Source organism: Molothrus aeneus, chromosome 19, assembly GCF_037042795.1.
Source record: "Molothrus aeneus isolate 106 chromosome 19, BPBGC_Maene_1.0, whole genome shotgun sequence".
In the NCBI taxonomy this organism is placed as follows: domain Eukaryota; kingdom Metazoa; phylum Chordata; class Aves; order Passeriformes; family Icteridae; genus Molothrus; species Molothrus aeneus.
The window spans coordinates 6,527,611-6,555,427 of record NC_089664.1 but is presented as its reverse complement, the minus strand read 5'-3'; the positions used below and the strand labels follow the sequence as shown (position 1 = coordinate 6,555,427).

The 27,817-nt window shown below is 44.4% G+C and overlaps 2 protein-coding genes and 1 long non-coding RNA gene across 31 annotated transcripts in view; 2 read left to right on the top strand and 1 right to left on the bottom strand.

Annotated features, from left to right (window-relative positions):
• GPR107 (G protein-coupled receptor 107) overlaps window positions 1-10,693 on the bottom strand; it is a 37,723-nt gene extending 27,030 nt beyond the window's left edge. Inside the window, exons 1-8 of one of the 2 annotated variants that reach the window (XM_066562803.1) lie at window positions 10,594-10,693; window positions 4,861-4,986; window positions 4,072-4,122; window positions 3,763-3,851; window positions 2,936-3,102; window positions 1,204-1,238; window positions 941-997; window positions 53-163 (exon numbers count right to left, since the gene is read on the bottom strand). In XM_066562803.1, coding sequence (XP_066418900.1) covers window positions 53-163; window positions 941-997; window positions 1,204-1,238; window positions 2,936-3,102; window positions 3,763-3,851; window positions 4,072-4,122; window positions 4,861-4,929 — 579 coding nt within the window. In that variant the 5' untranslated portion in view covers window positions 4,930-4,986; window positions 10,594-10,693. Of the gene's footprint in view, window positions 1-52; window positions 164-940; window positions 998-1,203; window positions 1,239-2,935; window positions 3,103-3,762; window positions 3,852-4,071; window positions 4,123-4,860; window positions 4,987-9,679; window positions 9,811-10,593 lie in introns of those variants that run through there. The other variant, XM_066562802.1, reaches the window with a different exon arrangement.
• A 752-nt stretch (window positions 10,694-11,445) lies between these two features.
• Window positions 11,446-15,135, top strand: LOC136564639 (uncharacterized). Its single transcript, XR_010784734.1, has 2 exons — window positions 11,446-11,635; window positions 14,827-15,135. It is a non-coding gene; the product is annotated as an uncharacterized lncRNA (long non-coding RNA).
• A 513-nt stretch (window positions 15,136-15,648) lies between these two features.
• FNBP1 (formin binding protein 1) overlaps window positions 15,649-27,817 on the top strand; it is a 94,622-nt gene continuing 82,453 nt past the window's right edge. For 27 of the 28 annotated variants that reach the window (XM_066562774.1, XM_066562798.1, XM_066562797.1 and 24 more), the window contains exon 1: window positions 17,044-17,205. In XM_066562774.1, coding sequence (XP_066418871.1) covers window positions 17,182-17,205 — 24 coding nt within the window. In that variant the 5' untranslated portion in view covers window positions 17,044-17,181. Of the gene's footprint in view, window positions 15,761-17,043; window positions 17,206-27,817 lie in introns of those variants that run through there. The other variant, XM_066562790.1, reaches the window with a different exon arrangement.

Sequence of the window (27,817 nt, the reverse complement as noted above, 5' to 3'; positions counted from 1 at the left end):
GATGTTGTAGTCTAAGCTAACAAGTTAATTATCCTTTAGAAGCCATACTCACATCAAGACTAAACAGCTGCTGATCATTAGCTGGCCCTTTCTTGCCAACACACTTATGGAAATACAGGCTGTAGAGACCTTCTTGTTTGTCCGAGCTGATGTTAAAATAGAACTGAAAATAAGGAATAGAGAAGTCAGCATTCCTCTCATTCACAACAGGGTTGCCCTGGTAGGAAGTCATCTCTACTGAAGCATGAAAGAAGTCTGTCATTTGAGGTCAGCAGGTTCCCTTCAGCAAACAGACTGTTCAGAGGACAGTAGCACATCTGGAAGTTTCAACAGAACTCCAGGTGCAAAATCACTGCATCCATCTAGGATTATGCACTCTGGTAATCCAAGCCTCTTAAGTGTCCGTGCTTAACTCAGAGAAAAGATAACCACAAATATAATATATTTGACATGGCAAAGCATATAATTTTATTATACCCGCCCTGCAGCTTTTCTGTTCCTCCCCCAACTATGCAAATTGTGATAGCTCTGGAAATGAGATCTGTGTCAGATAACAGAATTTCAAATGTGTTTGTAGTAACCAACCATCACAAGTGAACCGGGGTGTTCAAACAAAGCATTAATCTGGCTTCATACAGAGGATCTTCCCTTGAATCATCAGTCAGGTCACAGCTATTTGTTATCAGCAATCTGCACTACTATCACAGTAAACTTTAATATGCTGAGGCTCATAGACTATGATATTTAGAACAGCATCACAACAAAGCCAAGTTAAAAGCAGCTCTCACAACTTATAAAGAAAGATTTCCATCACTGATGCTTAGCTCAGTAAATTTTCAGGCAAACTCCTGCTATCAGAGAGACATCTATATCCTAGACTCTCACTTTTCCAAAGTAGGACAGTGAAGGAACTGAGTTTAGACACTGGCAGACACCCTACCTCAAATGAAAAAATTCCGTGGACATGGCGTACAGGATGTTCTTGTTCTACCATGCTCTGGGAAAAGGGAAAGAGACCTTTAGATTTTATTTTCTTCTGTAACTAAAACATTTGGCTACATCAACCAGACAATAAAATTTGCATTCTGTATATTTACAGTGGAGGCTGAGAGCAATAGCAAATACTCTCCACTTTTCTGCTATGATTCTACTGGAATATCCCCCCAGGGTCTTTGTGAAAGAGAACCCCAGATAGTTTCTTACCTGGGAGGATGTTGTACTTCGTTTGGACTTCTTATCTAGAGATAAAAGTATTAATGGTACATTTAGTGTTTGCATTTAGACATCCTCAGAAACCACCACGTTGTCAATACCTTACTCACACCTTCCTACACTTGTCTGCGTGGCAGTTTCCCAGCTAATCATTGACAGAGACACTTCCCCAGCCTCTCCTTACTCTCAGAGGACTCTTCCCACAGCCAGCATTCATTCTGAATGCATCCTCACATGCCAGGATGGGATTCCCTATTCTTACACCTCCTATGAAACTCTACCCTAGAAATCTTTCCAACCCCTCTGGTGAGAATGACCAGAGGCAGGTGACCTAAAGCAGATGCAAGACACAGCTCTGACTTTTTATGTTATGACTGAGTACTGTTAATCTCACTGACAAATCTCAATCTGAGCATTAATACATGGCCTGACAAACATATGGAAATCCTAATTTCCATATGAGGAAGGTAAAAATTCACAGCTTTCCACTAAGCTCCCAGTAAAAATACAAACAAACAAAACACAAAAGCATAGGTGACCTGCCAGGCCAGCATTTCCTCTGAACTTGAGGTGACAGGAGCCTTCAGTGGAGCAGCATGTCAAGTTCACAGTTTGACTCTACTCCTCTAAGAAGCTTTTCAAACATTAGGTCATCTCTTTCTACCAGGAAGCAAAAGTTCAAGACTTGAGCTTTGCTTTTGCCTCCCACACCTCAGTGCACTGTCCACACTTTTTACACCAGAGAAAGCAAAACTACAGCTGTCACATCCATTCTCTCAGTGCCATCCACCCTTGGTTCTTGACTTGTTACCAACAGCTGTCCAAGCTTTTGAATGGTATCAAAGCTGGTGAATGTGACAGGCCAAGACAGACTCAGACTACTGCTGAGCAGTCTGATCTGAAGTCTAAACTCTGCCAGGAAGGGATAACATGAGCTAATCCCATTACAGCTGAGATTATAAAATTATTTTGTCTGCTGTTCTGGAAGCCAGACAAAGGCTTGTGACTCTTAGAAAGATTACTGGGACAATTACTCCTCCCTCCCCATAGTTTCTAAGTGATAGGAGTTCAACTCTTTAGACAGACACAGACTCCTACAAATGTTGGCTGGAAAGGACCCCTGAAGACAAATCCAACTTCTGACTCAAAGTACACCTGGTATCAGCTGCACCATGTTGGCCCTGGTTTTACTTTGTCAAGCATTTAAAACCACAGAATATTGAGATTGGATTGCACAAATAATCTGCTACAATACTGGAATGCCTATTTAGGAAAGATATTTCTTTTATTTACTTTCTGTCTTAACATCCCATCTGAGACATCCAAGACTTAACAAAGAGAAACAGACATTGTGTGCCACTACTAAAAATTGATTGAAATTGTCCTCCTAACCTTTCTTCAACTAGTTGTTGGTGGCCATAAAATTCTCACTTTAACCTTCTTTTTGCCAGACAAAAGACAACCAAGTTGTGAACCCCTCCTCAGAGGCACTGAAGGTCTCCAACACTCATTGTCTCTCTGATGGATCAACAGGAGTGGTGAACACAAATCACTGAGCAGGAAACCCCAGCCCCACAGGCAGCTCTGTGCACAGCTTTACACAGGATGTACACTAAGTTCTAGCCCCAGGGGACCCCAGAATGTGACCTCAGCTCAGTGCTGGATGCACAGCAATGAGGAATCAGCAGTGAGAGCACACACAGGTCAGGTTTAGCTGGCTTACCTTTTCCACCTGTACTTTCACTGGTCTTTGGAGCATTTTTATCAGAATTACTGCTCAGTTCAGAAGTTTTTAGGAGCTTGGTATTTAAGGCAGTACCATTTTCCTCAGATACAAATACAATTTTAGGTAACAAAGAAGCAGCTTCTGAAGAGAACCGTACTTTCACACTAAAGAAACAAAGAGGTTTTATTACAAAATGAAAGTAAACCAACATTTTTAAAGAGGCTGTCACAGCCATATACCCAATAAAGGAACATCAACTTGTCTTAACTTGTTTTTTGTACCACAAAGAACAGGCAAGAACCAGATCATGACTCACAGCAGAACTGATCAGTGTGGGAAAAGTCACACTCTACCTCTACATGAAATACAAGAGCAGATGAAGAAAATTAAGTTTCTTCAGCATTGGTAAGCAGAATCTCACTAGAAATTATGTCACCACACGTGAGCTCTTGCAAAAGGAAGCAATGCAGACTTGAAGGTACTTCCATAATAAAAGATAATTCAAGACAAACAACAAAATTCCATATTGAGTGCAAAAGTGACTCAAGACATCAAAGCTCATTAAGCTCATTCAGCACAATTAAGGTAGTTTGTTTTTGCCTGCTGTCCCTTTACCCCTCCAATACACAGGAAGAATTCTTGGACCATTTTATACTGCAGATGTTTTACTTTTACACTCACCTCCTCTCAAGTGCCATGTAACCCCTTAAAAATAAACAACCTACATGCACAGATGCTTTCCAAGCCCCTAAAAAAAATCTCAAGTGTGACATTATCTTCAACTGAAGAAGTAACTTTAAAATGTTTTTACATTCTTTACTCACACTTCATGTTGGATGTCCAGAAGTAAAATTACAACAGAGACATCTGGCTCTGGAGTCTTCTTCAAGATACAATAATCCACTTCTTCATCCTGGTAACATGAACAAAACACCTCTGAAGTGCCCTCTGGACACGTTCCCCTCCAGGCAGAGGTTACCATTCTTAGCCCACAAGTTGTAAATCCATTCTGCCCATGTCTAAAGTCTCCCCAATTTTATTTATTTTTTTTATTTCTTCCAGCCATCCCCAGAGTGAGGTAGACTATGAGATGTCCCATCTTAGAAAAGCAAGCTCACATCCCTTACTCTTACCAGGTAAGTGGAGAAACCATCATTCCTTGTTCGATCCAAGCTGAACCCGACCTAGGAGACAATTGAGAAGAATCTGTCAAACTGAAGCCAAATCACCAATGAAAGAGTCAAAAATACTGCTGTCTAAACAAGTTAACCTACATTTAAGGTGGAATTCAGGTATTTTCTCATCACCAAATCAGGCAGAAAAATACATTCAAATGTAACAAACTCATCCATATCTACCAAGAAAAAAAAAATCATGATTCAAACCCAAACTAAATCTGAAGTATCTTCAGTCTCTGAACATTTTAACTTATTTCAGTATTATTCCACGCGGTTTTGCTTGACAAAAACATTTAATACTTTTATAATGAAGAAGTGAAACTGTGCAGCAGAGGAAGAACTCAGGTATGTCATCCAATCTCTATTAAAACCCCTAATATAACGTGCTGTATAACATGTAATATTAGAGTTCTGTTAAAAATAAGACTGTCACTGTTCTGGAAACCTACTGACACAATGTTCACAAGCTGAATTGCAATGCAACATGACACAGTGTGAAAAAACTCATCAGAGGACTGTTAGGAAATTGATGTTCAATGTAAAGTTATGGATGTGTGCATTGAGTTCAGCAGAGATCCAACAAGTTAAAGGTTCATCCTTACAGCAGAATGGAGAGTGCTCAGGGATAAATCTCAATACACAGATCCTCATCATTGGCTCATGCTGGGAAGCAAAGCCAACAGCATCAAGAGTTGGATTTGACACCTCAGACAAGTGGAGGGCAATTTCCCAGGAGGAACTCACTGATAAACTGTCCATCTCATCAGGGCTTGGTTCTGGATTCAGGGAAAGGTTGCTGACATTCACACTCATGAAACCATCCTTGAAGAAACCAAAGGTATTCAGGTGCACTTTCTGCCTCACATCATCCTGTTAGAGAGGAAAGCAAGTTTACAAACACATGCAGAGTCATCTGCTGCAGCAAGGGGAAGCAGGGTGAGTGATTGACACTTGAATATTCATGCAAAAGATCTAATTGTGCAAACAGCAAATTTCTTTAGGATACCTTCAGATGTAACCAACTATTTCACTGGAATGGACCAACTTTTCCAATAACCTGAACAGCAAGAACTTTAAACAGACATGTTTCTGCTGGCTGGCTATGCTACTGGGAAAATGCAAGCAAAATTCTGGGAGAATTTAAACATCTGGCATCACTGATTAATCAGCATACAGCAAAACCCCCAAAGTGACAGCAGATACATCAAGACAGCTATTGTTCCAATTGTGGCTGCTGTCATTGCCACAGACTGAAGAGGAAATAGACTTTGGGGATCTTGCCTAACCGAGAGCTGGGGTTTGGCCAAGTGTTTAGCAAGTGCATTGTCACCACCCCAGATCATCTCTGTTAGGCAGGGTCAGTGTTTGGACAGGCAGACATTAATACACTGGAAAACCATGTGTGAAAATAAAGTTTTATATATAGTCCCACACCTCCAAATGATTTTTGGCATAAAATAAAGAAAAAATAAAAACAGAATAAATACCAAACCCAGAATTATTTGGGTTAGTTTCTCTAGCAGGAAAAATCGAATCCCTTCCTCTGCTCCCAGTTTAGCTGCAGAATAATTCCCTCCCTCTCAGTCTGACAAGGAAACCATAGCAATTGATCTCTCTTCATGCCCTGCTCAGCTTATAAAGGTTCAAGTACAGTGAGCTTTAATTCTTTTTTAAAATAAGGAGGCCACGAAGGACCTCACATGAAAGGTAGTTGACGTCACACACAGCTGCCACATCAGATGACAAAAGGTCACATCCAACGTCTGCAGCTGGTCCCTCAAACCTACTGGGTCATTAACTGGAAGAAAAGCAGAAGCAAAACAACAGAAATCAAAAAGCAAATTTAAAATGGAATCTAAAACATTTGAAATCAAAAAGCAAATTTAAAATGGAATCTAAAACATTTGACAAGTTGGCAATAAAAAAAAATAAAAAATGTTTCTTCCTCCTGCTTCTTCTAGGAAAAGATAATCAGATTGCAGAATTCTCTAAAAAGATAAGTGAGCTGCTAAAGGCACACTGTTCTGGAGACAGTCCTGGAAGACTGAGCTATGAGCTGTACAAGTACAAAAAGTTCTTTCCCTCCCTCTAGCCCAGTATTGATTTTGACGCCTCTGCACAAAACGTTCCTGACTGGTAAACATCCCTCACTGTAACAGCAGGACACTCATCCTGACACAGCTAACATGGAATCCAGCTGTAATTAGATCACCCTAATAGAATCAAGGTGACCTGGCAAATAACCAGATGGTTCCCTTGATTCTCAGAAGAGGAAAGAAAAGTTAAGTGCCCCAGGGCTTGCAGCAGATGCTGTGTTTAACAGAGTTTTGCAGCTCTGCTGTCTGTGGGTTCTGGGTCATGGAACATGCTGGAAACAGGAGCCCCCCTGGTTCCTCTAACACTGCACTCCATGAAACCTCCCAGCCAGAACAGAAAATTCATCCTGGCTCTTTACAGGGCACAGCAGATGTATTTAATCCCAAATGGACAGAGGAGAATTTGGGTGACTCTGAGGGGGACACGGTGCCATCCAGACACAAGGGTTTGAACCTTGCAAATGTGCCCAGAGGCAGCTGCTCAATTCAGAGCACTTGCAAGAGCTCCTCAGCTCAGCTGAAGTAATTTACTCTGCTAATTTACTGATATGCTCCCCACCTCAGCAGATAATTAATATACAACACACACCACTTTCCTCCCTGGCTTTATCTCAGCTTTGAGTGCTTAGAGTTTACAGATTTAGTTCACAAATCCTTCAGCTTTACATGATCCCCCCCCCACACACACACTGTCACCAGCTGCCACCAAGCAACAGCAAGAGCATCTATTGCTCCACATATTGACAGCCTAAAGACATTGGCTTACTAATGGGGTTGAAAGAACCCAGCTTTTATTTAAAATCACTTAACTACTGACTTCAGAAATATTTATGTTTACAACAAAGGTGTGAAGCCATACAAGTGAATGCATCAGCATCCAAGTTGTTAATACACACATTAATTTAATTGACATAGGATGCATTTAAAATTAAGCCTGCCCTACCAAGAAGAGATGATCTGGGACTCATCACTAACAGCTTACAGTCAAACCAATACCCAAAGTTCTCAATCTTGTTTCCATAAAAATCCTCCCCAGTTCTTCCACCCCTGTAGGACAAGAAGTGATCCTGCAGTACTTGAATAAGGTTATAGGGAAGTGGAATCCATGATTCTGTGGCTCAGAATGTGCAGAAAAATATTCTCTACCATTTTACCCTAAACCTAATTGGGATCACACTGTCAGTGCAGTGAAAGTTCCACTAGTGACTGGTGACCCTTACCTGGAAAGAATCTTATTATTGGTGTGAGACTAGCAGGAAGGCTTATAATTTGCATAAGACTGGGTGAATTATTGTGAAAGGTATTTTCAGCCTGAGCTATTGAAGTCTGAAACCTATCAACATTAAAAAACCACAACTATTTACAAGCAACCATTGAAAACCAGCATCTTCTCTATAATTCCACGTCTGACAAAGGCTTTGTTTTTGGTCAAGAGAAACATTTGAACTGCAGCTACTTCTGGAATCCTCTGGAAATTGTTTCTGTTGGTTTTCTAAAACTTCCAATTTTTGTAGGTTTTTTTGGGTTTTTTTTTTTTTTTTGGTAGGAGGTAGGTTTTGTTAGTTGAGGTGTTCTGTTTTTTTTTAACATATCTCATTAAACTAATGAAGCTGATAACAATTGCTACTAAGGAGGAGCTTCTCTGGCAAGGTCAGTCTAACAGCAAAATTCAAGCAAATCATTTCTCTACTGCAAAAAAAAACACCCTATTTTGTACCCTTTTATAAAGATAAAATGTTATTTTTAGAACTGGAAACTGCTCAGACTGTGACTTGTTTTTCTGACAACAAAAAGGCTTCACATTGGCACAGTAATTACAAAGATACAAGAATGAAGCTATTCTGAATTAAGGAATAACAGCTTGTTTGAGGAAATTTAATATCAAACACTCCCACAAAAGTGTGGCCTTTAGCTTGGCTCAGTGTCAATGCACACTTGCAAGCAAAGCAGGAGCCACTGGCAAGAACAGCAGACAGGAGCTTTCATTGTGAAAGGACTCAGTTGTTGGAGCCTGGTGTTTACATAAAGACTGTAAAGCAGGGGATGAAGGAGGAAGGGAGAGACTGCCCCAACAATAAAGCTTAACGGCTCTAACAATGAAGCTGTTTATAAAGCAGGTGGGCAGAGGCATTCACTCACTGCTACTTCTCACAGCAAGTTCGTGCTGCAACTTGCACAAAACACCTGCAAAACCAAACCCACACCCCACTCTGAGAGGAAAAAAACCAAACAGGATTCAGTAATTGATCCAGGCAGTCCCCAGTAGGGACTAAAGGCCAGGAGAACATTTGCTTGAGGCAAGCTGGGAAGTTTTCTACTAAAAGTTAGAGAATCACCCTAGGAGAAATCCTTCAGTGCTCAACTGCTTGTCACAAATTCCTCAAAACAATGATGTAACCAGCACAAGCCTCCTCACTGACTGCTGCAGGGAAAACTTTACTTTTCCTGCAGTACAACAATATTCATGTGGTTGCACTTTAAACAACTACATAGTCTGGAGAATTTCCCAAAGTAAGACATGAACACCTCCAGCAATCATTGTATCCTAAAGGATGCAAAGTCCTGGATTCTCCGTAAACTGCTACAACAGCACAGCAATGCAGGACCCATCATTTACCACTTTAGTATCCCTTCCAATATTTCCACTGACGGAATATTGCATGCTGTTGACAACCAAAACAAAATTTAAATGCTGAAGATTGACAGAGCTTTCCATGAGCTCTTCAGAATCTGGCATCACCCCAGTGCAGAGCCCCTGTGTCCCTCTGCAAGCTCAGGCACAGCACAACAGGCAGAGCACATCTTCAACCTGACCTCCAGCATTCCCCATCAACAACGCTGAACAACGAGTTCTTCTCAAATATAGGCACAGCCTAACAACATCACTGCTTCACAGCACACCCTGCAGTCCGTGGAAACAAAACAAAGCTGCCAGCATCAGTTTCCTCAGCCTCTACCAATGGCTTGGTTAGGGCACAACAGCTGCAGCCAAACACGCTTCGGAGCAACCAGGACACTGCAGAAAAGGAAACTCAACCAAAATCCACTTTCAGAAACCTCTCCCTCAGCCCACGTTCGGCCCTCTCTTATCACATGGCTTTTACCAGAACGTGAAGCAGCTGCACCCCCACACTGCTGCGGCTCGGGGCCCCTCACGCTTTACCCGCGACTCAAACAGGCGGCCAGAAAAAGCGGGACGGGACTTGGGGGACGCGGGCAAAGGGAACGGGAGCATAACGGCAAAAGCAGAACAAGGCGGGCGTCGGGCGGGCCTCGGCGCAGGGAGGGAGCTCAGAGAGAAGCGAAAAGAAAGAAGGTTCGGGGCACGCAGCAAAACGAAGAGAGAGAGAGACGTGGGGAGACCAATCCCGGCCCGCGGGAGCTGCGCGGGGCCGGGCTGGCCTCACCGCTCCCCTCAGGGCACCCGGGGGCCGAGCCAGCGGGGCCGGGGGCGGCGCAGACCTTACTTTGAGGGTGAGGTGATGGACGCGGGCGCGGGCCGGGCCCGCGCGGAGCAGCAGCAGCAACAGCAGCCCCAGCACGGCCCCAGCGCCGCGGGCCGCCATCTTTGTTCCAGCGTCAGCGTCCCCCGCGCGCCACTTCCGGGTCAGGCGAGTCACGTGTCGGGCGGGGCGAGTCACGTGACCGCGGTGGGCGGGGCCGGGTCCTGTCAGGGAGTCATGGAGGGGTTGGGGATGGGGGGGGAGCTGACGGTTCGGACAGTGCCACCCCCTGCCCGGGCAGGGACACCTCCCGCTGTACCAGGGGGCTCCTAAACCCGTCCAACCCGGCCCGGAACGCTTCCCGGGGAGCAGCCTCGCCTTCCCTGAGCGACCTGTGCCAAAGTCTCACCGCCCTCCCAGGGAAGAATTTCCTCCCGATATTCAGCCTGAATTTTCCCTTTTTCGGTTTGAACCCACTCCCGTTTGCCCTGTCACTACAGTTCTGCCAAGAGTCCGTCTCCGGCTTCTGTAGCCCCTTGAGATCCTGCCAGGCGCTGTGAAGTCTCCCCACAGCCTTCTCCAGGCTGAGCACCCCCATCTCCCTCTGCCTTTCCCCATGGGGAAGGCGCTTCCCGCCCTTTTCTCTCCCCCTGAGAGCCTGTTGGGCTTCCCCTGCCCACAGGCTGCTCCCCACGGTGCCCCCGAGGCTGGATCAGCCCCTCAGTGAGGACCATGGCAGCCCCCAGGCTCTGGGCTGGTCCCTCCCCAGCCCTGGGACCCCCTTGGTACAGGGGTCCCCCCTGGGTGTGGGGTCCCCCCATGGCCATGGGGCTCAGAGGGGGACAGTGGCCAAAAGGAACCCCCTGAGCCTCCCTCAGATCAGCCTCTGTGGGGTAACACCAAAAAAAAAACCCAAAAAAGAGTGAAGCTCTTCCTACCTCAGCCCTGCAGCATCGTCCACAGGGAGATGTGGGATGGTTGTTTACAGGGAGGGGTGAAGTGGTTGTTTCCAGCTCAGCCGTGGATCTACCAGTAAGTTCCAGCTTCTTCCTGGGAGCTATGGCAACAGCAGACGTCTGAACATCAGGTAGTCCAAACAACAGGAAAATTGCTTTTCTATTTAAAGCCAGGGTTAAAGTATTGATTTTGAATATGGCCAGAAAAATATGTGACAAACAAAGAGATTTCTGCTGCTTTACAGGATTAGTTTTGCACCTATTTAAAATATTTTGCACCTATTTAAACTAGTAGATGTGGTCACATTCACAAATAAAACAAAAAGAAGATTGGGCCTCGTTTCCATGACTTGTTGCTCAAAATGAAAATAACAGAAGAAGCAAAGTGAACATGAATAGGGGCAATTAAAATGGCTTTTTGGTTGGCACATTGCTAAAGAAAAAAAAAAATTGGAAGACTATGCAATGGGAAGCCATCCATGTCAATAAATCTAATTTTTCAGTGAGGAGCCTTGTGCTTTCAGCTCCTGAAACTCAGGTATTCTGATTTTCCCTTTCAGTGTGTGGAGTAGCAGCTGTACAAGTTCTGTTGTCTAGAGACAGATAAAGAACTGGACTGGACCGGACCAGGCAAAGTGAGGGTAAAGAGAGAGATAAAAATCAATGGCCTTGACCTTTATTTTATCAAGATTTTTTAGTATGTCCCATCTTTATTTAAAGAGATGATTCAGATGTTCCTGTACGTTTTTTCTCACAATTTCATTTCCTCCTTGTATATTCTTAGGTGAAAAAACAAACAGAGAAATCTCACTGAGAGCCAAAGAAACCTGGACTGGTACCAAGAAATATCTGGAAGCATGAAAAAAAATCTGTTTTTCTAGTAATGTTCTTTCTCTGGGCAGTACGTATGTGTGCCACTAGATGTCCTGGCAGCATCAGCCCTTGCACCGCACGGAGCTGCAAAACAGCTTGGAAAAAACCCACGGACCTGCAAACAGCGGATGATTTATTCTAGGAAACTCCGGTTAGAGATTTTCTTGGAATTTGGCGGGGGTGGGGGAGGTGTTTGGGTTTTTTTTCTTTGGTTTTTGGGGGTTTTTTTCGGTTTTTTGATTATTTTTTTAAAAGATTGTAATTCTTATAATCCCTGTATATGGACCACCTTGGAAATCTGGGGAGTTTTGACTCCTGAGAAACAGCTGCAGCCGATAACAAATATCAGGGGCACTTTGTGCCGATAACAAATATCAGGGGCACTTTGACTGCTTGAGGGGTCAAAAAATTCCCCTATAATTCTGAGATTTGGTTCACCTGCAGAGTGTTTTTTAGTCTGAGAATGCTTCCTTTAGAAGCTTTCTTCAGAACCATAATCATCCTTAGCCTGAGGATGATTACTAACAATCAGGGATTTTTATGCAACAGAATGGAAATTTTCTGAAGATCTTTATTTTTTTCAATATTTCTTCACCAACTATTAGGATATTGTGGTACCTGTAAGTTCCCCGATTACCTATACAAAATGAACAAAAAAGAGAATTTATAACGTGTTTATTTTCTTTGGCTATGCATTTTTCTAAGAATTTGTATGTTAAAAGATGTCTGTATTTAAATTTACATCTCTATCAAGATACAAAGCAGCTTCTGACTGTCATTAATAATCTGTAACAATAATTTTCATTGTGATGTTGATTTGTTTCATTGTAGCTGCCACACAAGATCACTTTGCTGTTTCAATACATGCAGTTATTCTTAGCCTGGATTTTTTTAATTCCTTAATTGTAATTAAGCATATAATTAGAACTCATCACAGAATGTTTGGGGGTTTTTTAAGTGTATCGTGGAGAATTGTTGACGTTGGATGGAAGGTATCAGCAGCGTCAGAAAATAATGATGGAGGAACAGCCTGCAGGCACAGCTCAGCACAGAATGAGCCAGATTGCTATTTCATGGCAAATTTATATTTTGCGAGCCAGAGAACAGGTGTGGAGAGGGGAGGTGAGCAAGATAACACAGACCAGGGCAGGAGCTACTCAGGATCCCACAGTCCCTGGGGAAAGAGAGAAGAGGAGGCCCAGGGGTCAGGGCTGGAGGCAGCCAAAATCCAGGTGATCTGCTGGATTCATAGCAATGAGCCAGGGGCAAGGCTGAGCTGGGAAGTCCATCTGCAGTTTGGGTGATGGGAACCAAGGTCAGTCATGGTCTGATGATGGCTGGACAGGTCCACAGGGACAGGGTGGTATAGGTGAGGTCAGATGTGAGCCAGGCTCCATAGCAACGGGATCTACAGCCAGGCACAGCCTGAGCTGGAACTAGGACCGCCTAACACAGGGCCAAAACAACTGGGCTTTCAGGCCAGAGCTTAAATGCAGCCCCTGGATCCAGGGCAGAGAGTGTGGGCGGAGGCCCCAGGTGAGGCTGGCCAGGGCCATTAGGATTTATCAGGTTTTTATCTGGTTTTGATCAGGCCCCTCTGGGCTCTGCTGGGGCATTAAAGAGCACCGCGGTCCCCTGTTGTGTCTGAGTGATCTGAGTGGTGTTGTAACAGCAGAGAGGAAACAGCTGTGATGATGATGATGGCCTCTAGGAAAGGAGTGTCCCCTTCCTTTCCTGGTGCTGTTTCGGTCCCAGTGTACGAGAGGTTCCAAGCGATATCCATGTTCCTTATCTTGGACATGGATAATTCGGGTAGAATTGTAAAATCAAAGGGAAGCAGCTGTAAGGGTGGTAACTCTGGGGGGAAAGGTACATCCTCTTCCTGCTGTGTCCTGGAAGCTGGAAGTGCTTGTCCGTGCTCTGAGACTTGTGATTTTTCTTGCTTTGCATAAGTAAACAAACACAGAGTAAAAAGGTTTCGATTGAACTGCAGTTTAGGGATTTATTGTATCTACTTTACATGGTTTCTCAATCGTTTAGCAGTCAATCTGGCTGTTTTCAAGGGGGATTGGGGTTTCCTAAACAAAGTCCTGGCTTTCTAAAAATGGAATTGCTTCTAGCTGGGTTTTGGAGCTGAATCTGGGAGTGTTCTGAATCATAACAACAGGGGAGATAAACAGAGAATTTACAGGAATAGGCCCATATCTGGATAACAGATCTGCATGGTCTTGTTCTCAGCTTGGCTGAGGGAAAATTGTACCCAGCTTCTGTTGCTCAGATATGAATTGTGCTAACTCAGTGGAGAAGTGCTAGATAATCTAACTTTTAAGTGTAATTTTGAGTTATTTTTTGGGACTGGAACCCACTGGGCTTTCCAGCATCCACTTTGGCATAAAGGGCTCTTAATGCTCCTGTCATTGCTAATTACATTATTAATTAGGGACCAGCCAGGCTGCAGGCCCTCTTGTTTTGGGTACTGCACAACTGAAAGTAATAATGTAAGTGGCAGTCCCTGCCTTGGAGAGTCTCAGGCTAAACAATAAAAGCAGTCAAAAATAGGGGAAAATCCTTTTCTTGAAACATCTGGAACTAACTTTTTTTAGTTTTTGACTTGAGCCTCTGTCCACAGAAATTTTGACAACTAGTAATAGCTTTTGGCATGGTTTATTCTAATGTACCATCAAAATACAAAACTCGTATTTCTGGCCTTTATCTCCCTGGAACTGGTGGAGCATTTCTATCTCTCAGTGTGGACAGGTTTCCCTGCCCATGCTGGTGTAACAGGTTTGCCCTGTTCCCCTCCCAGCTCTTTGTGCAAAAGGAAATTCCACACAAACTTAGCACAGATGATAGCAGTGCTGCTTTCTGCTTCTGTACATTCTTTTTCTGCAAGTATTTATAGGTTAAGCTCTGAAAAAGTGGTGATGGAAGAGTGCTGTCTGGTTTTGCAATGTGTCCTGGGTGGATGTAGGGCTAAAGAGCCTGTCTGGGAGCCTGTGGAAGTACAGCCCTTGGAAGACTGTGGTTGTGCTTCAGGCAGCAGGGCAGGCTTGGATATTCAAATATGTTGGCAGTAGAAGGAAGAACTATTCTAAAATGAGCTGAGGAGGGTGTCTCTTAGTTGTTATGAAGCCAGCCCTTTAAAGTAATAACTTTTAATGATGAACAAAAGCACTGCCTGTTGTGTCTCTTCAAAGACAGCTGTGTGAGGAGCTGCACTCTCCTCTCATGTTCACATCAATGGAACTTGGATAAAAATAAATGCAATTCTGTTATTAACATTTGTCTTCATTGTTGTTCAGAATGTTGGAATTGCTTAATGTATTTTTCTTCCTCGTGCAGGGTACAGCCAAGCATCAGTGGAAGAAGTGCATTAATGGAGGGGAGATAATGCTTCTTGTAGCAGCTGGTCGGTTTCTATCTTCTCACATCAAAAGCATCCCCACCCTTTATGAGCAGAAGCCTTTTACCTCAGGTGAATTAATATGCTTCCCTTTTTTATCCCCCCCCATGAAAATCTCTCATGAATAGATACAGCAATAAATATATTGGTTTACAGCTCTTTTTACATTTGTTGTAGCTGAAAAGCAGAAATGCAAAATGAGATTAAGTGACACAGCTCAAATAAATGACAGAGGATCGCAAAACAAATATTTTTCTGGCAAGAAAATGAGACATTTTTTGCAAGGCCTGTGTAATTGCTACAATAACCCACATTTATGCAAAGGCAGATAATTTGGTTATTTTCCTGCTTGCTTGCTGAGCATTTTGGTGACAGATGGTGGATTTAATATTCTTGGATTTGGGTTATTTTGGGGGTGAGGGATGTATATACTGCTTAGCTGAGTTAGAAGTCAGCCATTGCAGTGAGTTCACAGAATTAATTCAGTTGGAAAAGACCTGTGAGGTCATTGAGTCCAACCTGTGACCAATCCCCACCCTGTCAGCCAGACCATGGCATTGAGTGCCACACCCAGTTTTTTCTTGAACACCTCCAGGGATGGTGACTCCACCACCTCCCTGAGCAGCCCATGACAATATTTAATCACCCTTTCTATGAAGAAATTCCTCCTGATGTCCACACATGAGCCAGCTTCAAGGGTTCTGGGTTCTAAGGCTGTGGGTTTTCTTCCTTTCTAGGGCCCTTTCCTCCTTTACAAATGACCAAAACTGGAATATTTGCTTCAAAACCAGCCTCACCTGGCTTGGGTAAGATGCAGAGAAGGGCACCTGAAGGTGGGTGGGGCTGGAATCACCACCTGTGCACTTGGAACAGGTGAGGCACCTCAAATACTGCATTCAATTTTGGGTCCCTCACTTGAAAAAGGACATTGAGGTTCTGGAGTGTATCCAACAAACAGACTTGTAAAACTTGTGTAAGTTTTAGAAAGCACAGAATGTTACCATAGTTAGGGTTGGAAGGAACCTCTAAAGGTCATCCAGTCCAACCCCCTGCAGTAAGAAGGAACCTCTTCAACCATATCAAATTGCTCACAGCCTGTCCAACCTGGCTTTGAACGTTTCCAGGGATGGAGCATCTACCACTTCTCTGGGTAACCTGTGCTAGTGCCGGTGATTCTGTGAGCAGGCCGGGGAGATCCTCCTGCCTGGGTGTGACAGCCATTCCTTAGCGACCCCTTCTTTCAATTGACCCTGCTCCTCCACTGATGCCATTCCCCAGCGACCCGCGTTCTTCATTGATCCCCGCTGGCCCATTGGCGCCTGTTCCCCATTGACCCCCTGCTCCTCCACTGACCCTGTTCCCCAGCCACCGCTGCTCCCCATTGATCCCCGCTCCCCAGCGATCCCCTCTCCTGCACTGCCGTCGTTCTCCGCTGATCCCCGTTCCCCACTGACCCCCTTTTCCCCACTGATCCCCTTCCCCACTAATCCCCCTTTTCCCTGCCGATCCCCTTTCCTTCGGGCCCCGTTCCCCACTGATTCTGCTTTTCCCCATGGTCCCGGTCCCTGCTGATCCCCCTTTTCACCGCTGATCCCTCTTTTCCCTGCCGATCCCCTTTCCCCGTTGATCCCTCTTTTCCCTGCCGATCCCCTTTCCCCGTTGATCCCCCTTTTCCCCTTCGATCCCCTTTCCCTGCTGATCCCATTTTCCCACAGATCCCTCTTTTCGCCGCTGATCCCCTTTCCCTACTGATCCCACTTTTCCCCACTGATCGCCGTTTTCCCCCCCGATCCCCTTTCCCCATTGATCCCCTTTTCCCCTCCGATCCCCGTTGCCCTTCGATCCCCTTTCCCTGCTGATCCCATTTTCCCACAGATCCCTCTTTTCGCCGCTGATCCCCGTTCCCCTTCGATCCCCTTTCCCTACTGATCCCACTTTTCCCCACTGATCGCCGTTTTCCCCGCCGATCCCCTTTTCCCCTCCGATCCCCTTTCCATACAGCCCCGCTCCCCTCGCGGCCGGGCCGCGCATGCGCTCTGCCGGCATGGCCGCCCCCCTCGCACCGGCGGCGGCGGCTCCGCGCCTGCGCAGCCCGGAGCTGTCAGTCGCCCCCCCCGCCCCGCGCCGCCCGGGCCATTTTGCGGCGCGATGAGGCGGGAGTGGCGGTGAGCAGCGCCCGTCCCGCCCGCTCCGCTCGCACCGCCGGGCACAGCCCTCCCGAGGGCGAGCAGGCACAGCCAGGGCACAGCGACACCGCCAGCGCCCCCCGTCCGTCCCTCAGCGCCGGCGGAGCCATGAGCTGGGGCACGGAGCTGTGGGTGAGTGCGGGCGCGGGGGGAGCGGGGCTGCGGGAGCCGCACCGGGGCATAACGGTCCGTGCCCGGGGCCGGCCAGGGGAACCGGGTGCGCTCCGCGCCGCCGCCTCGGCGCAGCTCAGCCCGGGGGTCCCCCACGCTCCGGAAAGTTTCATGTGCAGCCTCTGCATGGAAATCCCAGCGGAGGTTCAGGAGTTTGATTTAATTTTGCCGAAGGAATTAATTTTTTTTTTTTAAAAAAAAGCTCCGTAGCACGAGAACAGCGGCGGCGGCTGGGGAGCGGAGGGAGGCTCGCAGCGGAGCGTGGGGTGGGTTTTGTGTGTGGCTGCTGCGGGAGGCTCCGAGGTGGATCTATGGACAGGGGGTCCGGTTTCAGGAGAGGGAGCTGCAGGGAAGAAAAGCCAGATGATAAAATTTCCTGTCGCTGCTGTTAAGGGGCTTCTCTCCACGCTGGATCTGAAGGACGGAGATTTTTACGAGGAGAGTTTTGTGTTGTGTGTAAATAAAGCAGGTTTTAATGGTGCAGAGGGTTTCAATGTCTAAAGCTCCTTGATGCTTTTGAGGAGAGCCTGGAAAGTATAAATGCATTTGGTTTACGGTGGAACGTTAATGGAAAATATCGGGCTGTTAAAAGGAAAGAGAAGTGGGCAATAGCGATGTGAAACGGTCCCTTGCTAATGAGAAGAAATAGGGGAAGGCAGATGAAAGAGGTCTGGGAAGGCAGAAGAGCTGTTCCACATATTCAATCACAAAGAGGACATGGTGCAGCCATGTTTGATGGTGGAGCATGGAGCAAACCTGCTGGGTCTGGGAGGGCTGGTACCCGCGGACAGGAGCTGTGGAGCGGCTCTTCCCCGAGTGGTGGGACATGGAACATCTTGGGACAGATCTGTGCTCGGGAGGAGGGAGATGGAAAGGGTGTTTTGAATGAAGAAGTCAAGAATAAGTGGCAGAGGGTCATCTGGATTGTAAAGCACTGCAGGATTCTCTCCTGTAGTCATGTGTTTGTAGCTGGTAACCAGCGTGAGTTGAGATGAAAACATATCTGAGCTTTTGAGCCGCCTCTTGCAGAAATGGTTATTTTAGATGTGCTAATTGCTGTCCTTTCTGGGTGCATTCCTGGCCCGCTCTGGCAGGCAGCTCAGCATCCCCTTTTGCTGTGACATTGGAGTCATGTTTTAGCCAGATCTGGTTAGACCTATGCAGTAAATTAGGGAGCAATTGCTGACTGGGAGAGGTTATTTTGGTGTGGTTTTATATGCCATAGAAAGAGAGGTGATAAATGCTGGTGAAGTAGTGTAGTGATGCTATATTGATTCATCAGTATATAAACAGCTCTGCTGCATGGGAATGTTTCTGGGAGAACCTGCAGTTGCCTCCTTTTTCTGCATCTTGGATGCTTTGGGAGGAGACTGAAGAGTTAGCGTAGAATTAAAGTAAAAGGCATCATAATTTGACAATTTTTACACTGTAAAATAAACTCTGAATTCTCAAAAAATGAACTTTTCTTTTTTTTACTCCTAAAACTGCAAGCAATACTGAGGTGTTCCTGAACCAGGATGGTAGTAGAGAGTGCCTATAAATAGTTCTTCTTTTATGTAATATTTGTAGGGGTGTGTGCATGTGTGCAGCCATATACGTTTTCTGCAACAGTTACAAATTGCTTTTGTAGCAACTTTTAATCTGATAATTTTGTTTCTGAAATTGTCTTTCAGCAGCATCAAAGTATCATTTTTTCAAGTCCTCAGTGTAGCACTCTGAGAAATGTAGTAAGTTGCTGAGGAAAAGGGTTGGATCAAGAGAATGAATGATTTTAGATACAAATTTGGCAAGAGTTGTTTCATTTTAATTTGGGCAGAGCTCTGAAAACACGTCGGTTTCCAGTGCTTTGGGTATTTAGGTATTTGATTTCTTACTCTGTGTTCTCCCTTTCACTGGAAAAGAAACCACACAAACAACCTGTATTTAATATATGCCACTTTCTTTTGTTGATCATGGCATTTCTTTTTTAAACAAAATTAAATTTCCATTTACTTTAGAACTCAGTTGTCTTTATTTTTTTTTTAATGGGTTTTCAGGAGCAGGTGTGGTAAGCAGCTAATGCCTCTTCTACATGTGACTCATGTATATGTGACATGTGGTTTGAAGGGCTGAAAGTTGAGGCAAAAGCAAGTGTTTTTAACTGTAGTTCAGAAATTTGCTAGAAAAATCAGCAATGTTTGATCAGGCTTGACTTGCACCCTGTTTTACTGTTCTACCAGACTGGGTGCATGTTCATGATTCACCCTTTAAATTTAGCAAAGAAGTAAAATCAGCTTGCTTTTTAGAGCTCATAGAATGTTAATGTTGGAGTTATGTAGAATTTCTGTTCATTCCTTGGGGGAGAAAAAGCCTGGTTGCAGAAAGCCTCATACTTCAGAAGCTATAAAATCCCTTTGGCAGTGTGTGAGTTATTCCCCAAACAGGCTTTTAGCCTTGTGCTGTGATGTGAGTGCATCCTGTGCCTTTGGCTTGCAAATCCTATTGTTAAGTTCCTTCTGATATTTCACTTGATTCTGGACTTTGGGTAACATCTCAAGATTGTCCCTGGGAGTGTAAAAGGACCCCCAACCAGCAGAATTATCAGATGTCCTAATGCAGCGTTTATATCCTGCATGGGGTGGAGTTCTGGGGGTAATGAGCTCGGCTGGGGCCTCCCAGCAATCCGGTGTTGCAGAACAAAACCTGGAGGTCTCATGGAACCCTGCTTGCAGCTTCTCTCCATCCAAGCCCTCCAGAACTCTTCCTATTGTACTCCAAACATTCAGGAGCTGAGGAGGAGGCAGTGGGTTAAGGAAAAAGTGCAGGCACAGCACCAAAACATTTTGGTTTTGACCTGAGTTCAAGAGTGCATGAAGGGCTGACAGGTAGGAGGGTGTAGTACATATTTATTTCACATCTGATTCTTGAAACTGGCAGTGTTTTCTAAATACTTAAGAAGTGGAAGTGATAAGTAAAGGTTATGTAGGGATGCCCAGACCCGACTTGTACCTTCAGTGCTGTGCTTTGGGGACAACAGGCTGTAAAAGCACACTGGGATCTCCTTCACCTTTTTCCTCTCTTGGCTAATGGGAAAGAACATGGAGCATGGCAGCCACAGGTCTTCTGAAGGGTACTTTAGTGGGTAAAATCATGAGTGTGTGTCACACGTCCCACCAGTGTCCTTTTGTGTGGTATGAAGCCCTTGAAACAAGTGGGATTACATTGCAGACTGACCTCAGCACTTCGGCGCTTGTCTTCAGGGTAGAAAAGGCTCTGGCTGGTGTATTGAATGGAATGAACTTTCTTGAGTGTGACATTTGGTCCAGGATGTAGTTTGGGGGAGTTAAGTGTAAATTTGTGGTTAGGTAGTCCAGGAAAATTCTGCCTTTTCAGAACACTGCCACAGCACGTCAGGTTCAGGTGGCCAAGTGATCGAATGTGGAAAGTTTTATCTTTTTGTTACGAGTGTTTCAGAGGTGCAGACACTGTGGGTTTGTTGCTGTGGGGTTTTTTTCCACATTCAATGTAAAATTTAAAAAAAGCCTGGGGAGGGAGGTGATTTAATCAAGTTTTTCCTTGACCTTTGTGAAAGCTGGGTGGCTGCTAACAGCTGTCACTGTCCTTTCAGCCTGTGAGAAGGTGGATATTCAGTATTTGCACGGGTCTTAATTTGCTGCTGGAATGCAAGGGGCTCTGTTGGCCAACCTCTGACGGAAGCGATACTTTGGGGACCACACCTTTTGTTTATTGGGTGTTCCAGGATGCTTTACTATGAAAACACATGGTTTGTGAATATGGGGTTTTTTTTGTCTTTTAAAGTTCATTCCACATAGGTGTAACTCTGAGAACTTGAAGGCCCCCTTGCTATTTGTAACTGCTAAATCGTTTCCTCTTTCAGTACTCGTGCCTCTATTTCAGCAGCAGAATTTGTGTTTAAACAGCTGTAATCTTGCATTTCTGCAATTTGCTTGAATGCAGCATTGTTCTTCAATAGTATTTGCAATGTATGGGTGTTGCATGTGGTGGTGACTCACATTTGGAAGCCATTTGGAGTACCTGGGTGATTTTGACCTTAGTGGCATTGCCCAGGGCTGTAATAGGCACAATAGTCACATGTGATCTTCAATGAAAACCCTGTTTTCTTCGGCTTGTAAGAGCATCTGCAGGGCTGGATCTAGGTTTGATTATTGATCCTTGAGCCAACATTCAGTTTTATTGTGTGCAGCCCTGTATCTGATCGCAGACAATAGAAATTGTGTGTCATCCCACCCATCCCATTCTCACACCTCCTACCACCCTCACCCCCCAAGCTCTTTGGGGTTGGGTGTTAAGTGTTGTTTTCCAAGACTTAAAAGAAAAGGAGATGGTTTCTGATGGGGAAAAGGACACAAGTAATTAGTCTTTCATGATTAGTAATGGGTTAATTCTGATGAGCTGGGAGTTTCCATTATGGGCCGAACCTTCACAGGTGGTGGGTGAATGTTGGCCTCTTAGACAATCTTCTCCTTTGGCAGGAGATGGCAAATGCTCTTCTGAAACGTCTATTTTATTCTAAATTTGCTGTGAAACTTACTTGATGACTTTCAGACAACTCCCAGAGGCAGAGCTGGGTATCCCTGACCCTTTTTGTGTGTGTCAGTTTCTATGAAACTTGGTTCCTGGGTAGTAACACGCTAAAACTTTGGTATATTTCAAGGAGTCTGGAATTTCACCCACAGAAATATACTATAAAAGCACCCTAAAAGCAAATACTGTGAAAGCCTGAGGTCAGCCATGAATGCACAATATTTATAATTTTTGCTTGGTTATTCTAAAGCTCTTAGTAAAAGTTGTACACGGAATGCTGGAGATGGGCACTTCAAAGCAAAACACACTTTTTATTAGTTCAGTAGTATTAGTTTAGTATTCTGCATAGTTATTTGGACAATTTTGAGGTAGCAAAATTGTCTGACATTAATATCCCCGTATTTCTCTCGCTGTTTTAAGTGGTCAGCATGTACATGCAGATTAGTGAGTGAGAAGTAGTTTATAGGAGCTGAGTCATTACAGAATATCTGCATTGTGCAGCTCACACCTTCCTTCGTGTGCATGCCCAGCTCGGGGTGGGATTCGGGGCTGCTGCAGCCTCTGTGCTCCTGCATTGTGAAGTTATTGCCACCTAAGTCCTTTCCGTGAGCTCAAAAAGAGAATTTGGGACGATGTGTGGTGTGGGGGTAGCCCTGCTCGCAGGTTGGGAGGTTTTTGGGGTTGTGTGAGAGGTCCCTGCTGCACCCCTTGGCACCTGCAGGAGTGGAAAGATTCCCTTTGGGTACGTGAAGAGCTGCTGGGACTTTAATGTTTGAATGTCTGAGTAATTTCGTTTACAATTCTGACTTGCTTTAAGAAAGAGGATTTTTGTAATATTGTCAAACCACCTATTCTCGTATTTCCTACCTATTCATTAACGAGTGGGGGATTTACGGTCTTTGAGCGTGAGTCAAGACTTGCAGAATTCAGTGTTTTCCCTTCCAGCCGTATTGTGGCTGCTCAAGATCCCCCGCTTCCTTGAACCATATGGGGAAGGCAGTCAAACATGAGCCGATGTTTTTCTGGTCTCTTTGCAGCTCATTAGTGTTACTCATGTTGTGAAACATTCTTTTACGGCAGAATTTCAAAAGCTGTAAAACACTCTTTTAAAGCTGAATTTCAAAAGCTGAGTTCCGCATAAAGAGTAGGAGCCACTGTTGCACCGTGACACCTTAACTTAATAACCTGCTCTACATTATTGCCTTTGATTGCTGGACAGGTAACCTGCTAATGAATTTTTGGAAATTCACTTTCATCCTGTTTGAAATGCTGCTGCTGAGATTGGTTATACATTGAATCCAGTCCAGCTGTCAAAATCCAATGGTTTGTTGAGTTTCCTTAGTGTTCATGTAAATATTTTTAAATAACTTCCCCCTTCAGTATGATTGTACACTTCAGATGAAACTTCTTCCTTTCACCCCTAGAAACTCTGCTTTTCTATTTATTTTTTTTCCTGAAAACAGTAACCTGGTTAAATTGGTAAAACACTTGTCTCTTGGTGTATTGCAGTCTTTATCATTCTCTTCAGTCAATGGCTTTGGCTCTAAAATACAAAACAGTGAAAAAGTGGTGTGTGTATATATATATATATATATACACTATGTATGCACAGGATATGGTGCTTTTAGTCTTTCTTCTCAAGCAAGTGTGGTGGGGTGGTTTGGGTCCCTTTGGAATTTAACACGATCACTCTTTGTCTGGAGGCAAATTTATTAATCTGGTCAATAATTTCTTTTGGCTCAGTTTATTAGGAATGGCTTGTTGGCATAATTAGATAAAATGTTTATTCTTGCATCTAAAAATGGAAAAAACTGTAGAAGGGCTTCTAGATTAACTCTTCTGTAAGTAAAGTGCAAGAATGAAATACTGTTTGCCTGGTGTTCATTGCTGATCACTGAAGCAGATCATGTTGTAAACCATGTAAAGAAGCAGTTCTGTTGAGTGTTGTCCTTAATTTATTTGAAGAAGAGTCAGCCTAATTGGCAAAACAATCAAAAGAACAACAGCAATCTCCCAGATGCCCTTAGAAACCTTGTAAAGCAATAAAACTTGAAAAGGAGTCACTTGGGAATTAATGTCTGGTTTAGAAGGATGGCCCCCAGTGAGCTACCAAATCACCCAGATAGTCCTTAATCCTGAGGAAATCCCAGAGTGGATTTTTCTTCTTGTTGTAGCTGCAAAAATATAGATTTCTTCCATTAAATGTGTCACTTGGCCATCTCTTGTTCAGTGTTTTTCAGAGTGCTTCTGTTTGGTACCTGAAATGTTTCTATAAATTAAAACCTTCAGTTCTGCCCCTGCAGTGGGGCTGGTGTAAGTGCTGCTGGTACCATTCATTCCCTGAAGGGGAAGGGTAGTTTGTAGTGTTTAGATTTACTCCTCTGGGAATAGCAGGTACAATTTCTCTCATAAATTATTCATTTTATAGTTCAAAAATTAATTTCAATGCTCTGAGTCTGTGGATGTGCAGATAAAGGAGTGCTACCTATGTGACAGAAGGATTGTCTTGCAAGGATTCTGAGCATATTCCTTATTCCCAGCTGCACTCCTGGAGATTTTTCTCCAATTAACACCAAGAAATTGCTTATTTGGTGCCTTGAACAGTTTTCTCTGTCTCAGACTCAATTCTAGACTGAGCTGGCAGCACTTCTTATTGAGAATGAATGTATTTAACATTTTTTGTTCAAATCATCTATTTTCTGCTGCCTAAATTTTTTTCCCTGTTAGGGTGCTCAGGCTGCAGTTTTCCTGTTTCTGTGCCTGCCTCTTGCTTTTTGTGTTTCAGAGCAGTTGGGATCATTGGGCTGTTACCAGGGCCAGTGTATTGCACATGCTGAACACGATGCCTCTTTGGTTTTTGGAAAGCTGTAGTGTTCCCATTCATTGGAGCAACGTTTGAAATTTGGCAGACAGAAGCTGTTGAACAGGGATATGCCTGCTGCTGTTGTTGAGAAAATATTCCTCAATTAGGCAAACCTGTCAGTCCTTGGAGAAATACCACCTTGCCTGTACTCAGTGAAGATGTTATTGACCAAATCTTCCTGGGTGCTTGTGGGTTTTGGCCTTGGAGGGATTTTCGTGGGGCAAGATGAGGTGACCCAGAGAATAATTGAAGAAGGCTCAGTCTCCTTGCAGGAGAGCAGCCAGAATTCCCCTGCCATGGCTGCTGAAGGCCAGGGTGGATCTGGGCAGCTCCTCTGCTCTCAGGCTCCTTTGTTGGCACCCAGAGGGAGAAGCTGGCTGGAGAACAGCTCTGATGGGTGGGATCTGATGGGAGAGCACCATGGGTCAGTGAGCAGGGACAGGGGGATGGAAAGCATGGCTGCACCCAGTCAGGGTAAAGATCCCTCTGACCACTTTGATTCTTTGTTAATAGCAGCAAACCGGTTCTTCTGTCCTCATGGACTGGTTCTTGTTACACTCACTGAGGGTGGGTGAGGTGTGTGGTCAGAGGAAACCTCCTGGTTCAGGAGGCTGAATGTGGAGAAGAAGGACTGGAGATGATGCCAGGATCTAGTTACAGACAGCTGGGGGTGCTTGTCTAGGAACTGTTGCTGTGAGGGAAGTGCCAGGGATGATGGAGAGGGTCATTTGAGGAGAGATAATTCAAATTGGCAGTTCTGACAGTGAGTGAGGAAGGACTGGTAGAATGAAGGAAGCAGCAGAAATGAGCTCAGGAGGAGAAAATTAATTTAAACAAAGAAAACAAGGAACGAGTCAGTAACAAGGAAACAGCTTGGATAAAAGCACATAGAGAGAGCAGGGCTGGGCTCTGGGCAGGGTGGGTGGGATTGTGCCTTGCTCTCAGGATGTGCAATGGGATTAGTACATTAGGAATGGCAAATCAAGAGTTTGATGGGATCAGGAGAAAGTATAGTGGGTGCACAAGGGGAAGGAGCAAGCAAGGAGCAAAGGATGAAGATTAGGTAAGTAAAACAGAAAAGGAGTGCAGAGACCTAGCAGTCCTCTTCTGGCTTTGTAGTATTGCTATTTTATGTGGCTTTTGCTATGTGGTGTTTAAGTGGAGTTGATGTACTGGTTAGAATGTGTATACATTGATTTCTGTGGTTGCATTTTGCATCTTTCCTCCCTGTGGAAGAATATTTGACAACATCCCCAAATAAAAGCATTATCCAGAATTGTGTGCACTGCTGTTTTCCATTCACTCATTCTGTGCAGAAAGCCTGAAGGAATTTTTTAGCAAATAAGTTCAAAATGTGTTTAGATAATATTTTTCACTTTGCATTATACTCTCTGAGGCAGAGAGAAATGCTTTAGCACTTTTATCTTGTATTTACAAAAAGAAAAAAAAGATTGGCATGGAGCAGGGAGTGAATGAAAGTGTGTTTTCTCAAACAAAAGTTAAATGGGGGAGAGAAATATTTCTTGCCCTCTTGAGGGCTGTTGATCTGTCAAATGTGGGTCTTACAGGAGTGGTAGTCATTAAGAGTGTGTAACTCAGGTTTTACTTTAGTAAAAGAAAAACTGGCAGTGGGTGAACAGGGAGAGCTGTGATAGAGCACTACAGAAATATTTTTTCACCCATCCTGGCTGTCTCTCCCAAGTATAACAGCCTGAGATCCTTTTGCTCATGTGTAGTCACTGGAAAAGCCTAAAAATAAAGGGTGAGAGAAAAGGGTTCTGTGCTGGTCAAGAGCCTTTATTTCCTTACAAGTCTTTGGAGCTGTGAAACATCTGGGTTTCACAGAGGATGTTTTTGGCATGTGTTTGTCAGTTAACATTCAAAAGCTGAAAAACTGCACAGCTCTGCTTCAGGTTTTGGTTTCTTTGTGCAAAGCAACTCCTAAGTAAATGTTTTAGTGATGGAAATATTGGTTAGGGGTTCCTTTGCTGCTTTGCTCAAGGACACCATCATCAGCTGATCTGAGAGGCTGCTCCATCCTCCCAAAGCACTGCCAGCCCCAGGCTCAAGGCACCCATCACAGATTGTGGCTACATGCTTTACCTGAAACCCAGAATTGCACCAGGCAGCCCTTTAGGTAGTGAGAATGCATCTCACATGACATGTGTGACTGTGCCTGTCTAAATCAGTGCCCTGGGGATTTACAGCCTTATTTTTGGAAGGGGGGCTAGCTAGGTTCCAGCTCTATTTCAAGATAAAATCAAGTGTCTCTGGCTGTGTGGCTGCGTGTGTCCCTCTGAGATGCACTGGAGCAGCCCAGGAGACCACCCTGGAAGGGGTAGGAGCTTGCATCCATTCCTGATATGTGTGAGCATCTCCCCACCACCTCCTCCTCTGGGTAACTGTTGGGCTGATTTTATTTTTTATTGTGGTTCCTATTCTGATTCTTGTCTGCATCATCTTTATACCTGTATTAAGTATAAAATTGCTAAAAGCTCCTGTTCCAGAGGTTCAGTATGATTGACACGAAACTGTCTTGAAATGGGAAAGCTATAATTGTTGGAAAACTACAATTTTAGCTAGAAAATGTGCTGTTTTGAAACACATGCACCTAATTTAGGCATCATTGGAGGCTGGGTCTGCATAGTTGTCACTCTTGGAAAATACTTAGTCTTGAACAGAAAGGTATCACAGTGCCAACATTTAATGGTCGAGGGAGTGTGTTGAATTGTTCCACTAACAGAAACCTTTGCTGAGCTAAACAATACAAATATAAATATTTCACTTGGCTATTAGCAGTTGAGTTGAAGTACTGGATGGTTGGGAACAGCATGACAGAATGGTGTGCTCCATTCACACAGAGGTCACAAGACATTCTACATGATATTTATGGGTTTCATGCACACATTTATGAACATTTGTATTGACTTGAATCTGCTGGTGGCTTGGTGTAGTCTGTGGTTTGCTTGTGGGTTAATCTCTGGGAACAGAAATAAATGAAATAGTCACAGAGGAATCAAAAGTCAGTATCCACACTAGGAGAGTTGAACAAGTGGAAAATGTCAAAACAATGGAAATTCATACCCCCTTTTTACAGTTAGAATGTAAGAATTAAGTGTTTGGGGGTTTTATTCAACATATATTGACACATGTGGTGTTTGGGAG